Source organism: Suricata suricatta, chromosome 7 (genome assembly GCF_006229205.1).
Source record: "Suricata suricatta isolate VVHF042 chromosome 7, meerkat_22Aug2017_6uvM2_HiC, whole genome shotgun sequence".
Lineage (NCBI taxonomy): Eukaryota > Metazoa > Chordata > Mammalia > Carnivora > Herpestidae > Suricata > Suricata suricatta.
In genome coordinates this window covers 38723239-38737377 of record NC_043706.1, presented here as the reverse complement: position 1 = coordinate 38737377, position 14139 = coordinate 38723239, and the positions used below count along the sequence as shown (strand labels likewise).

The following is a 14139-nucleotide window of genomic DNA, read 5'->3' as shown; positions in this document are numbered from 1 at the left end:
CACCCCCCCGGACACACCTTCGCTAGTCCTGGAGCCCTCCTTCGCTAGTCCGCAGCCCTGACTCCTGCGAATTCTGTTACGCCCGCAGAGCCACCCTTCTCCAGGATGCCCCCAAATGCTTCCAGAGCTCTGTGGTTCCTCTGATCCTGCATACGCCCCATTCTCCTTGCACCATGCTCAAATGCAAAAAAACTTGCCCACGTTTCCCCCGAGCCCTCACATATTTTGAGTCCCCATACCCCCTGACACTCCTCATCTCCAGTCCACACGTATCCCAGACCTGAGCCCCCTCTTCCTTCTCAGCCAATGTAACCCCCTTCAGTGAAGTGTCATGATACGTCCTGATACCTTAAAGGCAAATGAAGGGGACAGAAAAAGATGCAACACCCTCCCCCATCTTGCACCCTGTAGTTCTTGGTTTCACCCTCAGACTCCCTTTTGGAGGCTCAAGCCTCAGTATTTTCCCAGCTGCCTGTCTTTAAGCTGTGCACACCTCCCTGAGCCTGCTTCCTTCTTCCAGAGAATAAGCCAGGCCAAGGGATGGTGGTCCTTTTATCTGGGAAGTTGTCCGAGGGAGCAGAGCCCCAGGGGCCTTGGGAAAGGATATTGCTTTTGGAAAGCAGGAGGATGGGATTTCAAGGATCTCCAAGGTCCCGGCTTGTCAACTTGCCCACCTGGGACTCAGATCTCCGAAATGTTGACTTATTGTTAGCATTTATGGTAAAAGTTTTAAGCCTTTCAGAGCTTGGAGAACAGAAAGTCTATCAAGCTTCCAAATGTGAGATTGAGGGAGCTTGTCCTAGATGAGGCAAATGTCCATTTTAGTGATGTTTTTCCTATGCACTTAACCTCTAGAGGTTATTTCATTGAGAAACTCCGCACTTTACAGATGTTTCCCTTGAAAACTAAGGCCTTGAGGTGGGAGGTGGGGGGTCGACTTGCCAGAGTCTCCCAGATACTTAATGGCAACAAAACAGACTAGAAGATTGTTTTTCTGAGTGGTAAGCCAGTGTTCATTCCAATACATCCTAGAGTCCTTTTGAGAACGCTCTCTGCAGAGTTAGTTCCCTGCAAAGGTAAAGTGGTGGTTTTGGTGTTGGTTGTAACAGGCTTCAGATGGGGTCGGGGTCTAGAGGTAACTTAAAAGGTTGCCTCAGACTTAAACTCAGTGCTGCTGTGGGAGTCACTCCCTCTCAGGGCCTGTGGGGCTTGGAATTGGTGGCCTCTTTGCCCTTGATCTCACTTTCTTCTTTGTGTTTCTGTCCCCTTAGGACCTGGAACAGATATCCAGGTGGGACGGACTGACAGCAAGTGAGTTTCATTAACAATGGGGGGCGAGGATGAAAGGTTTCCACTAACCTGTGGTCTCTGTCTCCTGTGCTAGGTGAGCCGCAGGTGTGTCCCAGAGAGATCCAGGTGACTTCTCTGCAGATTACGTGCCATGACGCCCCACCAAGAACAGGGGGAATAAAGTGGGGGTCCTTCCCCATGCCCCTCCCATGGTCAGCTCCCCAATGGCCTGGGTGAGGTGAGAGCTGTGCGTAGGAGCCTCTTTCCTGGAGTTTTCCCAGTTGGGAGGAATGGGGGATTTAGGTCAGGATTGTTCAAGGCTCTACACATTCAGTGGGAGTTCCAGGAGGATATCTAGTCTTACAAGTTCATATTTTGCATCAGGTTGCAACTCCTTCTGGTTGGGATCGTTCTGGGCGTTTGCTTGTTCCCGTAGGTCATTTGAGCTTGATGGTGTCCTCTCCATTCTAGACAGAGCCCCCACTGTTGTGACATGTAATCCAAGTGCCATAACCCTGCAGGGAAAAGCCAGGTAGTAAGTCCTTTGGTCTCCCCTTTAGATGAAGGGGAGCAAACCCAGCATTTATTTTTTAAATGAAGAAATAGCTAATTGAGGTTATAAAAATTGTGCTGTTTTAAGTTCAGTCTTCTTACTGTTACATTATGGCCAAAATGTAACATCTCATTGAAGAGAACATCAAAAAGATAAATTTGAAGTAGATGTTGGGATGGTGTTGAGGGAAGAAAAGAGAGTTTGGGCAACGTGGGAAGGGTAAAGTGGAAAGGAAGGGAAAAAAAGAAAGAAAAGTCAAGTCCAGGTTACAGTGTCGAGGACTCCCCAGTTACACTTTGTTTGCTAAATCTGAATGAGAGTCCCGGACTGGCACCCAGCTCCCCCTGAAACACCTCAGTTCTTCTGGTTCCCTGCTTTTATCTATTCCCTGCTCTTCTCAGGCTCAGGCTTCCCTCCGCTTTCATTACATCTGTCAAAATCCTACTCCCTTCTCAAGGTCACGACCAGATGTTACCTCGGAGAAGCTCTCTTCGGTCCCTCATTAATCTTTAACACATCCTAACTTCAATTCATGTTTATCCAGTGCACATCTGGCCCTGGATTGAGAGTGAATTTCTTAGAGGAGGGACCGTGTCCCACAGTACCCAAGAGTAGGTGGTCACAGTGAGGTGGTTCTGCCAGGGTCCCCCCTGGAATGGGGCTTTTTGGAGCTGATCTCAATGACCTTATCCCTTACGTTTTTCCCGTAGGGCGGACTGGCTGCTCTGACACCATGGGGAGCTGCTGCAGCTGCCTGAACAGAGACAGCGTCCCAGACAACCACCCTACCAAGTTCAAGGTACCCGCTGCCCCCTTCTCCGCTGAGCTCCCAGCATGGCCCCCTGGGCTCGGGCCCACCTGTCGAGTTGCCTTTGGCTCCCTAGAGAAGGTGAAGGGACAGGCTGAGGTTGTGGCTGAGACCCCTCAGGGCCCCAAGAGTGGCCCGGGGCACAGGGCCAGGCGGTTGCCAGTGGTGTCGTTCTCCTACACAGTTACTAACAACAAAGGAGGAAGAAATACTGGGATGAAAAGTCATGCTTTTAGAACATTAATTCTTGCCAGTGTATCTCTGTAGCTTTACATATATATGTATATGTGTGTGTGTGTGTGTATACACATATGTATGTATTTCTCCAAAAAGCATAGATGTATATATACATGTATGTATATGTGTGTATGTATATGTACATATATTATATACATACACACACACACACACACACACATATATATTTTGGAGAAAACAACAGAAGTCTGTATCTGTGGGTTAATCTACATAGTAAAGTATTTAAAGCAGTGTGTAACACCGGCAAGCCCGATGTTAGTGTTTGCTGTTCACTTTGGGAAGGTAAGGCCGGGCCCAGTGGACCTGTGCACCCCTGGCCACCTGCCACCTCTCACCTCCCTGTAGGGGGAGCCCCCTCCTTACACCCAGCTTGTGAGGCACAGGTTTTTCCTGCTCACCAGGAGAGGGAGCCCTTAGCAAGGGCCTAGAGTTGGGGAGGTGGTGGAGGAGGTCTGTGTTCTGTCTTGGGCTTGACTCTCTGGGGTGCGGAGGGGGAGTGTCTCACGATTTTGAACTTCTAATCGAACCCCTTCCTCCATTAGCATCTGGCGCTTGGATACAAGCCATGGACCATCAAAGGTCCTCTAAGGTTGGCCTTCAAACCATCTGACCTTGGAGGTCAGCTAACCACCCCTCCTTCACCACCCCAGTGACAAAGCAGAGGCCTAGAGAGCTGCTGTGGGTCCTTGGCACTGCCTCACCTTTGTCTCCCAGTGATCATTTGGCATCGCCGGAGAGACTGGTAGGGGCAGGCAAGCTCCCCGACCCCCCAGTCCTAGCCTGTACTGGCCTGCCTCCCAATGGCTCTGGGACCCCTCATACTTGTTGAGCTCACTCACTGACCCTTCTGTTGCCTGTCCCCCAGGTGACGAATGTGGATGACGAGGGGGTGGAGCTGGGCTCTGGAATCATGGAGCTGACACAGAGCGAGCTGGTGCTGCACCTGCATCGGCGCGAGGCTGTCCGCTGGCCCTACCTCTGCCTGCGGCGTTATGGCTATGACTCCAACCTCTTCTCCTTTGAGAGTGGCCGCCGGTGTCAGACGGGCCAGGGTGAGCGCTGCTCCCGGGAAAGGGCTGAGGGGCTAGGGAAGGAGAGGATAGCTCAGGACTGTGGGGAAGCCTGTTGGCTTGGTAGATGTTGCCCAGAGAAGGGAAGGCTGATGGCCAAGAGTACATAGCATGTTGATATGGAACTAAGTGGACTCCCAGGCCTCTGTCTCTCTTCAGTCACTGTGGCCCCAGCCTGGCACCTCCTGTGGGGGCATTTGTTGCATAGCCCATGGGAAAGAGCCAGTGCTCCCAAGGCCAGAGCCTTCCTGGGAAAGCAAGGGAGTTCTCTTCCCTCTGTTACTCTAGTTCTGAGGGACCCTTGTCCCCAGCACAGGAACAGACTTTCTTGTGAGCCCCCAAATCCTACACCCTGGAGTCCCCTGAACAATGAAGGGTCAGGCTGGAGGTTCTGGTTACCTTGGGCCTGCGTGGCTCGCGAATGATAGGCTTCGTTCGGGAGGCTGGACTCCCGTGTCTCTGATTTACAGAGCCACCGTGGAGAAGTTAATCCTTGTCTCCTGCCACCTGTGGGCAGCGGAGTGCAATGTGTCCTCCCTTCCTCCCTTTTCTCCCTGCAGCTGGATGTCAGGGAGTAGTGATCGGTCCATGAAGTCAAGGCTAGAGCCTGCCCTGGCTCTTTGAAAAAGTAGCATAGTCTGGGCATCTCTTGTAGGAGTCAGGCCTGAGCTCTGCACGGGCCTGCGTTGGATGCAGTTGGGGTTGTGACAGCAGGGGGACACTGATGAGACTGCCATCACAGCAGCGAGTTGCTGACGTCTCGCTGGCTGCGAGCCTTCCCCTCCACTTATCTTACCCTTTGGGCTCCTGAGGCAGAGGCCTTTAAACACTGGCTGAGCAGACAGAGACACAGGAAGGGGCTCCTCGTCGTATTTAAGCTGCAGTAGGGATTCCAGAGGGCTACCCCAGGCCCCCACACCAGGTTCTCCTAAAACTCCAGGCTTTCCCAGCCTTTCATAGCCCCTAATATATCTTGCCAGAAAGGTCCTGTTCCCTCCCCATTCCTCTACCCTTCCTGTCCCATTCCTGCAAACCTCAGTTGTCCCATACCCCAGCCTGGTCATACTGATCTTTGTCTTGGATGTGTGCTCTCCTGAGCCCTGGAACCTGCTGTTGCCAGGATGGGGTGTGCAGAATTCCAGGCTGGCCCAGCACCCCAGGGACATCTTTGGAGCCCTGGAGTCACAGGTACTCAGCCCAGCCCTACCATCCTGGGACTGAACTGATGCATCAGAGTCTGGGGCTGTCAGGGCCGCTGAACTGAGGAGCCACACAGATGGCCTTGCCATGGGTGTCCCAGAGTGAGTCTGCCTGCCCTTCCTTTCTTCCTGCACCAGAGATTAAGTTCGATGAGGCCAGGAGTAGACATTCTCTCTCTGGCCAAGCAGTGGCTAAGTACCCAGTGGACAGGCCACAAACACGTCAGCTCCCCTGCTCTCATGGAGCGTGGAGGTGGCGGGACCTGGAGCCGAGCCTTGGTGTCCTGGGCAGAGCTCCTTTTTCTGGGGAGCAAGGCATGATGGGCAGAGGGAGACCGAGGCAGCATGTGAAGTGACACAGGCACTCATCTAACACAGCGCCCCCCGTTACCCTTTATCTGCAGGGGCACCCCTAGCAGATGCTTAAAACCAAAAACATAGTGCTGAGCCCTGTACTTACCAAGCATTTCCCTACACATACGCGCCCATGGTAAGGTCTAATGTATAAATGAGGCACAGAAGGAGATTAACAACAGTTACTGATAATTAGGTAAAGCAGGTATAACCTACTGTAATAAAAATTAGGCGAACGTGGTCTCTCTCAACATACCTTAGGGTAGCGCACTCACCCTTGTGAAGAGGTGAGGTGATAACATGCCCACGGGATGAGATGACGCGAGGGGAGTGACATGGGTGTTGTGACGTAGGTTGAGGCTGCTACTGACATTCTGACAGCCCGTCAGAAAAAGGCTCATCTGCTTCTGGACCCTGGTTGACTGTGGGTGACGGAAACCATGGGAAGCAAAGCTACGGATAAGGGGCAACTCCCATCCTTTTCTGCTCTGGTGTTTGCCTCTCCTCCCCTCACCTGTGTACACGCGCATCCGTGTTTATGGAGTTAACCGTGGGGGAACGGAGGTGAGGTATTTGATCTCTAGATGGTGGTAATGGATAGTGGCAGGGACAGGAGGAGGCCTGGGGCCCATCTCCTGGAACTCTTGAATTTTAGTGTGTGCTCAGGATGAGGGGGCTTCCTGCCTCTTGAAGGCCTGGGACCGGAGTTCAGGGACATTTCCTGAGCTTTGTGCATCTGTTCAGCCTCTCTGGTCCTTTCCTACGTGCACAAGGTCAGAGGAGCCTCACTTCCTCCTCTCCTTCTTCAGGGATATTCGCATTCAAGTGCTCCCGGGCCGAGGAGGTCTTCAGCCTGCTTCAGGACCTGATGCAGTGCAATAGCATCAGCGTGATGGAAGAGCCAGTCGTTGTCACCCGCAGCAGCCACCCGGCTGAGCTCGGCCTCCCTCGGGCCCCCCAGCCGCCCAGTGGTGAGGAGACCCGCCCCGGGCGCCTCAGCCTCTGCATCTGTACGCGCAAGCGCAGCCCAGGAGGTGCCCATCTTGGGGCACACGGCAGGCAGGCAGGTGGGGTGGCTGGGCTATCCATGCTCCCAGGACAGTTGCCCGCCATCAGATGACTCTTGGGGATGAATAAGTCCCTGTCGGGGCCAGTCAGGTGACTCATGCTGAGGCTGGGGAGTCCTGGGCCTTGTATTGACGGATGGTCCAGGAGCAGACAGGGAGACATTGGGTTTCCATGGAAACAGCAGTCTGGAGCTAGTTTGCTCCTTCCTTCTGTCTACTGGGTCATACCCGTATACCATTCCTGACTTGGTTCAGGTATCTGTGCCCATGACCGGTTTCTGGAGAGGTTCCCTCAGCTTCTACTTACTTGTTCATTGAGTCCACACTGAGCCCCTGCTACATGGGGGGGTGGGGGTAGTTGGCCCATGGTGGAGGCAGGGTGGGGGCAGAAGGAATAGAAACACTTAGCTCTGGGAGCTCCCCTGAAGCTCACTGGCAGAGCTAGAATGAGGTGAAGGGACAGTGACGACAGGGTGGCCTTAAGTGTTACAGATAAGGCTGTAATGCGGGAAACGGGCTCACATGAAGCTTTGAGGGCAGGGACAGGGTTCGAACAACCAATTGGTGAAAGATCACCAGGACTGCCAGGTGAGCAGAGCTAACCACCTGGGACCCCCGGGGTGTCTCCTCTCCAGCTGGAGGCCTTCTAGGACCACATGTGCAGTTGCAGGTGGTTGTCAGGTGGTTTAAGTATCCCCATGCCCCCCCCCCCGCCCCCCAGTGCCGATGGGCTTGTCTCCTGTGTGCCCAGCTCTAGGCTACACTGTCTCCAACTTCTCCAATGGCTTTCTCGGATGCCCAGGAGAGGGCCCGAGATTCTCGGCACCCCGGCGCCCCTCAACAAGCAGCCTGCGACATCCTTCGCTTGGGGAAGAGTCCACTCATGCCCTCATTGCCCCTGACGAGCAGGTGAGCAAGCCCCGGCGGTCTGGGCGGGGGTGGGGCACTGGGAAATCATAGGGTGTGGGGAAGTACAGTTCTAGGGTCCAGTACTGTCCCAGAATGCAGCCTCCCCGGGAGGGCTGGAGGACAAGGAAGGGGGAAGCTCCAGCTCTTTTCCCCTATGCTTCTCTTATCTGGTCCCCTCCGTTCTCTCCTTCCCTGCCCTCGGGCCTTCACGCTTCCCCCAGACCCACACCTATGTGAACACACCAGCGGGGGAAGATGACCACCGCCGGAACCGGCACTGCCTGCAGCCCCTGCCTGAGGGCCAGGTGCCCTTCCCTCCGCAGGCTCGGGGCTCCGAGCCTGGGGACCCCCAGGTATTCCTGCAGCCGGGCCAGGTGAAGTTTGTGTTGGGCCCAACCCCCGCCCGGCGGCACATGGTGAAGTGCCAGGGCCTCTGCCCCAGCCTGTACGAGCCTCCCCACCACAACAACAACGAGGGCCCTTCTGAGTGCACCGCCCAGCCCAAGTGCACCTATGAGAACGTGAGCGCGGTGCCTCGGCCTGGGGCCGGCTGGAGACTGAGCTCAGAGGAGCCGGGCTGGAATGGCCTTGCCCACCGCCGGGCAGCCCTGCTACACTATGAGAACCTGCCCTCCCTGCCCCCTGTGTGGGAGAGCCAGGCCCAGCAGCTGGGGGAGGAGGCTGGGGATGACGGAGACTCGAGGGACGGGCTCACTCCCTCCTCCAATGGCTTCCCTGATGGCGAGGAGGATGAGACCCCACTGCAGAAGCCCACCAGCACCCGGGCTGCCCTCCGTAGCCACAGCAGCTTCCCTGTGCCACTGACCCGCCGCCGAGGCTCCCCGAGGGTCTTCAACTTCGATTTCCGCCGGCCGGGCCCCGAGCCCCCCAGGCAGCTCAACTACATCCAGGTGGAGCTGAAGGGCTGGGGTGGAGACCGCCCCAAGGGGCCCCAGAACCCCTCGGGCCCCCGAGCCCCCGTGCCCACCACCCACCCTGCCCGCAGCTCAGACTCCTACGCCGTGATTGACCTCAAAAAGACCGTGGCCATGTCCAACCTGCAGAGGGCGCTGCCCCGAGACGATGGCACTGCCAGGAAAACCCGCCACAACAGCACCGACTTGCCTCTGTAGGGACTTCCTTCCTCACGCCCTGCCTCGCGCTCCTGTCCCCTGAACCCACGCCCAGGGTTCCAGGTCGCTTTGCAGATGGGCACTGAGGTGGAACCAGATGCTTCCCTGCGCTGGCTGGGGTCCCCAAAGATATCAGCCACTGAGTCTCCTGGTCCCCAGGTCGGGAAGAAGAAGGGTGACCAGGCGAGGAGGGAGCTGTGACATAAACTGTGAAGGGTGTCTGTGATGCATTTCGTGCCCTCCCGTTCTGTCCATTTGTCTTGTCTGTCGTCTGTGTGTTTTCTTTGGTTGGAATTTGGAAACATTTTGTACCTGTTGATTTTATTTATCAGTTTATTTTTCTATTTATTGTTTTAAATGTAATTTAACATATTTATTATTAATATAATTATTTTTAAATTCTGCCTTGTGGATGATGTCACGTTCGTAGGGAGCGCCCCCCTTCTGGAATGGTTCTAGGTAGCAGCCGGAGAGGCCTTCCAGAGGGAGGCACTTCGCTCTGGGGAATTTGGGGGTGGTTAGGGTTTTTGTGACAACGTCTATGACCATGTCTTTCTCTCCTCTGAGAAGCCCTGGCCCCAGAACCTAAAGTTGCCAGGGATGGATGTGCTGTCAAAGGAAAGCGACAGGACAGCAGGAGTCCTGGATGCAGGAGAAGGTTCTAGAAGGAGACTGCCCTAATGGGAACACCACAACCCTCCCAAGTTGGCGGTGGGGGGGGGGGGGGAGAATTTCATGGGGGTGGGGCCACACCAGATGTGCCTTCTCTGGAACCCCTCACTGATTTCCCTTCTGCCACCAGGCAGGTCCTGGGGGCATACTGCTTTCCTCTAACACCCTGGCCCAGAGGTGGCCCCTGGACCCCCCTTTGGCACCCTCAGCACTGTTAGAACAAGGCTAGAGCCTTTAAACAGGACTTTACTAGAAGCCCGCAAGTAGCAAAAGTGAAAAACACAGTGTAATATGTAACTACTCATACTTGCCTGGGAGCTGCTCCTCAGGAATGGACCCTTTGGGGGGCCTCTACCCTCCCGCAGGGGTGGGGCCCTAGCAGAGCTACATCTGAGCACCTGCCTGGAGGCCTGGGGTCTGCACAAGCCCCCTGCCTGGTTCAGTGTTGCAGGAGCTCCCTTGTCCTGAGGCTGCCTCTTCCTCCTCCTCTCACTGGCCTCCCTGCCTCCAAGACTCCATTTCTATCTCAGAGCCCTGAATGGTCAACCTAAAGGAGATCCAGTGTCTGCGATAAGCCACTCAGGGCGTGGAGGAGGAGAGGGACTTAGGGACAAGCCTTACTGTCCCTGGTCACTGTTTGTGCCCCAGCTCCCTGCCCTGTGGAGCAAGCAGACCCACCCTCCTTACTAAGGAAATCGGTCAGGGCAGGGCCCACCCGGTTCCCTCTTCTGCTGCCCAGAACAGCACTACCCAGACTTCAATTCCGGGACTGCCCTCTCCCCTGGGTGGGGATTGAACTGACCAGCTTCCAGACTTCTCCGCCCTTGGATGTCACTCTCCTGTCAACACAATGGGTGAAGAGAGAACTGGCCACAACAGGATATGAGAGAGGCCCTCTGCCTGGGGCCCGGCAGGGTCCAGGGGGTACACCTGGCGCTCCCCCAGAGCTGGCACCAGACCCTTCCCTCTAGCTCCTGATGTCTGGACCGGAGGGAGGACAGCTGCAGGCCGAGTTCCTTGTGCTGTGTCCACAGTGTACCTCTCCACAGTCCCCCTCCCCCATCCCCACCCCGGCGGCTCCATTCTGTTTTCTCCATGTCCTCCCCACACCAATCCTGCTCAGTCCTGCTCCTCCTTTTGGTACCCATAGTCAGGAGTGGTGATCTCTCCCAACAGAAGAAGGGCCAAGACAGGGGGCAGGGATCGCATTGTCAGGACAGGTCTGGGGCCCAGGCTATGCCAGTGACTCATGGGTCACCATCGTGGGGGAGCCATGCTTGAGTCAAGAGACAGGGTTCTGGTTCTGACTTGGCTATTATCTCTGCTTTCTTTTTATTTTTGTATTTATAATTATTTGTAATGTTTTAGAGAGAGGCTGCAAGCGAGGGCCAGGCAGAGAGAGAGGGAGACACAGAATCTGAAGCAGGTTCTAGGCTCTGTGCTGATAGCTCAGAGCCTGATGCGGGGCTCAAACCCATGAACCGTGAGATCATCACCTGAGCCGACGTCAGATGCTTAACAGACTAGTCACCCAGGCTCTCCTATCATCCCTGTTCTCTTGAGCAATTGGTTGCCCCCAGTGGGCCTCAGTTTTTGCACCTGGAAAACACGGAGCTAGTTGTGAGAAGTAGCCAATGACAGGATGACCAGGACACCACTTTGGAAAGTTGACAGAGCGGGGCAAGTAGTGTTAATAACCCAGCTGTCGGACGGAAAATCCACTGGAAGTCACAGCTCTTCAGTCCCTGAGACCTCAGGCCTACTGCTGCTCCCATGCCGAACAGTGCAAGGGACAGTTAGCCTCCTTCTCTGGGGTCACCCCAGATCAAGTCAAAATAGCTTCTGTGTGCATATTTGTGGAGCCTGGGGGTCCAGAAGACTTAGCCCAGGAACTGGCTCCCAGCCCAGGGCGGCTGCCAGCCTTCCTGCTCCCCTCCCCAGGTCATTGCCTCTGACCCACGAGCTCAGCTACAGGAATTTTCCTCTGGCGGGGTGGGTGAGCTGTAAGTGGACAGCTTTCCAGGCGGAAATCGGAGGTGGGAGTGATGCCCAGGGGGCCAGCTGCTGCTCCCGTGTCGGAGCGCGCCCTGCTGATGTCAGGGCGTGGCGCCCTGATGGCATCATTTCAGAGATCATCACCAACACCAGTGCAGGTTTGCTGAGTGCCCGGTTCTCTTCTTTAGAAACAGGCCCTACCCAGCCCTGGGCTGCCCTGAGGAAAGGACTGGAGCCAGCATCCTGTCCACGAGTGACATTTCAGGTCAGACCGGGAGGGGCCCTCCCTAAGCCCACCCGTGGGTAATAACAGCATTCTCTAATCGTATAAACACAGTCTGGCTTTCCATAGGGCCCTACAGGCCACTTATCTCTTCAGGCTCGCCGGGTAGGATTGTTATCACCACTGTGCAGAGGAGGAAACAGGCCAAGCGGTAAAGGGACTTGCTTCAGGCCACGATAGTAATTAGTGGCTTCAGCTGGGGCCGCATGCCAGTCGTGTGTCTTTCCATGCTCCCACCTGCCAACCCCCTCCCCTCCGGCAACCATCAATTTGTTTTCTGTATTCATAGGTCTGATTCTACTTTTTGTTTGTTTATTCATTTTTTTTTTTTTTTAGATTCCACTTAGGAGTTACATCGTATGGTATTTGCCTTTCTTTTTTTTTTTTTTAACATTTATTTATTTTTGAGAGACAGAGAGAGATAGATCATGAGCAGGGGAGGGGTAGAGAGAGAGGGACACACAGAATCAGAAACAGGCTCCAGGCTCTGAGCTAGCTGTCAGCACAGAGCCAGACGCGGGGCTCGAACCCACGAACTGTGAGATCATGACCTGAGCCGAAGTTGGCCACTTCGGCCACCCAGGTGCCCTGGTGTTTGTCTTTCATAGTCTGACTTATTTCACTTAGCATTACACCCTCTAGGTCCATCCATGTTGTCACAAATGGCCTGGTTGCATCCTTTTCATGTCTGTGTGATATTCCGGTGTGTGTGTGTGTGTGTGTGTGTGTGTGTGTGTGTGTGTGTATACACATTTTCTGTATCCATTTGTCTATTGATGGGCACGGTCTACCCCTTTACTCCTTCAGTGCATCGAGATGACTCCCACTGGGAGACGGGTGTTCAGGAACACGCTGCCCTCTCCTGACACACATCTCAGCTTCACAGAAGGCCAGGGCTCCTCTGAGCTCTCCGACCAACACCTTAAAGGGGAGTCATCCTCACGGGGGGAGGGGGTTTATAATGCCAGGCCCCTGGGACTCCAGAAAGCAGGCTGAAGCAGAGGCAGCACTGTAGCAGGGGCTGAGGGCCCTTGTGGGGCCCCAGGGGCTCGGCCCCTGCAAAGTCCAGGCTAGAAACTCGTGGCTCAGCTGAGCTAAGTACCATCAAGGGATCCTTCTGACAGGACTCATGGAGATGTCTATCAGGTTTTTGCTCACATGCTTCCCGGGAGGGGAGATGGCTATCTCTAAAGGCCTCCATGCAGAGTCTGTCTTATGATGTCCCTAAATGCCTCTCACTGGGGCCTAATTCTCCTCGTGGATCCATGGCTATCTAGTCTCTCCGCCAAGGGTGCTGAAGTTCAACCCTCGGTGTCACCATTTACTCACACCTGGACCCCTTTGTGCTTCAGTTTCCTCACCTGTGACGTAGAAATCATGACAGTGCCTCCCTCCTGAAACTGTGAGGATCAAACAAGAGAATGTCTGCTCAACATGAACCAGGACAGATATTTTCACTAGGATGTGGTTCCTTCTGGCATAACCAGAACTGGGTGCATTACCCAGGCTTGACTCTCCCCTTTCCCTTGACCCAACACCTTCCTTGTTCTAGACATTATACTTCTGCGAACTTGGCCCACGTTAGCGCTCCTTTTACTGGCCCCTCCGGCCCTTGGGACCTCAGAGCTGGTCTGAAACCATCAGGTCTTGCCATACAAACACGTCCAGTGCTCCTAGCCCTCACCCCCGATCTGGTATCAGAGACTTTGGCTTGTTATTTCAAAGTCTGAACCATCCATTCATTCAGGTGACATTTCTTGGTGGTAGTTGGGTCCATCCTGGGGGTCAGAGGCACTAGTCCTTGCCATGAATGTAGAAATGACAGGAGACTAGAGATGGGCCTGGGAGCATCAGAAAGAAGGGTCTGGGAGGGGCTTCCCCGTGGGCCATGGATCATGAGTTTTGCTGTGGCACTTGGGGCCTTCAGCCTAACTCTTCCAGAAGCTGCACTCAGTTGATAGGAAGCTTCCTCACTGCTTACTTTGCTCACCAGGTGAACCCCTCTCTTGGCCTTTCTGGGCCCAGTTTCTCCGGAGATGGACAATAACCTACGGCCCTGTGGAGGCCTCCGGAGAGGGGCCGAGGAGGTCAGGTGTGTAGAGTATTGGCTTGCGCTGTAGGCAGAGGTTGCTAATATGCTCATCCTTAAGGGATCATTAATATAATGACAGTTAATGAGCAGCGTGAGGTGCCCTTAACCCCACTGGGGGCCTAATGACTGATGGGGATGTTTCCTCAGCCGTCTCTTCTCCCCATGGGGTGTCCTGGGAAGTGTGGCTGGGACATGGTGTGGGGCAAGGAGAAGGGCATTTGGGTACTCTCGGGGGAAAGGAATGAGCTGCAGTGCACCCAGAATTTTGCCTGGGTGCTGGAGAGTTGGGCAGCCAAGTCTGGGGAGGGCTTAGAAGGAAATGGGACCTGGATGGAGGTGTGCAGGGCATAGGGCTGGGTGGGGGTGGGGAAGAATTTTCAGGTGTTCTCTGGGACTCTTGGCCTCCCTGACCTAATGCGATGGTTGTGGCCTCTTTGCTATTGAGCTCCAATCCTC

The 14139-nt window shown here is 54.7% G+C and overlaps 1 protein-coding gene across 2 annotated transcripts in view; it reads left to right on the top strand.

Moving 5' to 3' along the window:
• The window catches only part of FRS3 (fibroblast growth factor receptor substrate 3), a 15228-nt gene extending 6359 nt beyond the window's left edge, over nt 1-8869 (top strand). The window contains exons 2-8 of one of the 2 annotated variants that reach the window (XM_029944389.1): nt 1272-1291; nt 1385-1528; nt 2554-2642; nt 3775-3961; nt 6342-6542; nt 7351-7508; nt 7730-8869. In XM_029944389.1, the coding sequence (XP_029800249.1) occupies nt 2577-2642; nt 3775-3961; nt 6342-6542; nt 7351-7508; nt 7730-8641 (1524 nt within the window). In that variant the 5' untranslated portion in view covers nt 1272-1291; nt 1385-1528; nt 2554-2576 and the 3' untranslated portion in view covers nt 8642-8869. Of the gene's footprint in view, nt 1-19; nt 1529-2553; nt 2643-3774; nt 3962-6341; nt 6543-7350; nt 7509-7729 lie in introns of those variants that run through there. The other variant, XM_029944390.1, reaches the window with a different exon arrangement.
• The last annotated feature ends 5270 nt before the right edge of the window (nt 8870-14139 follow it).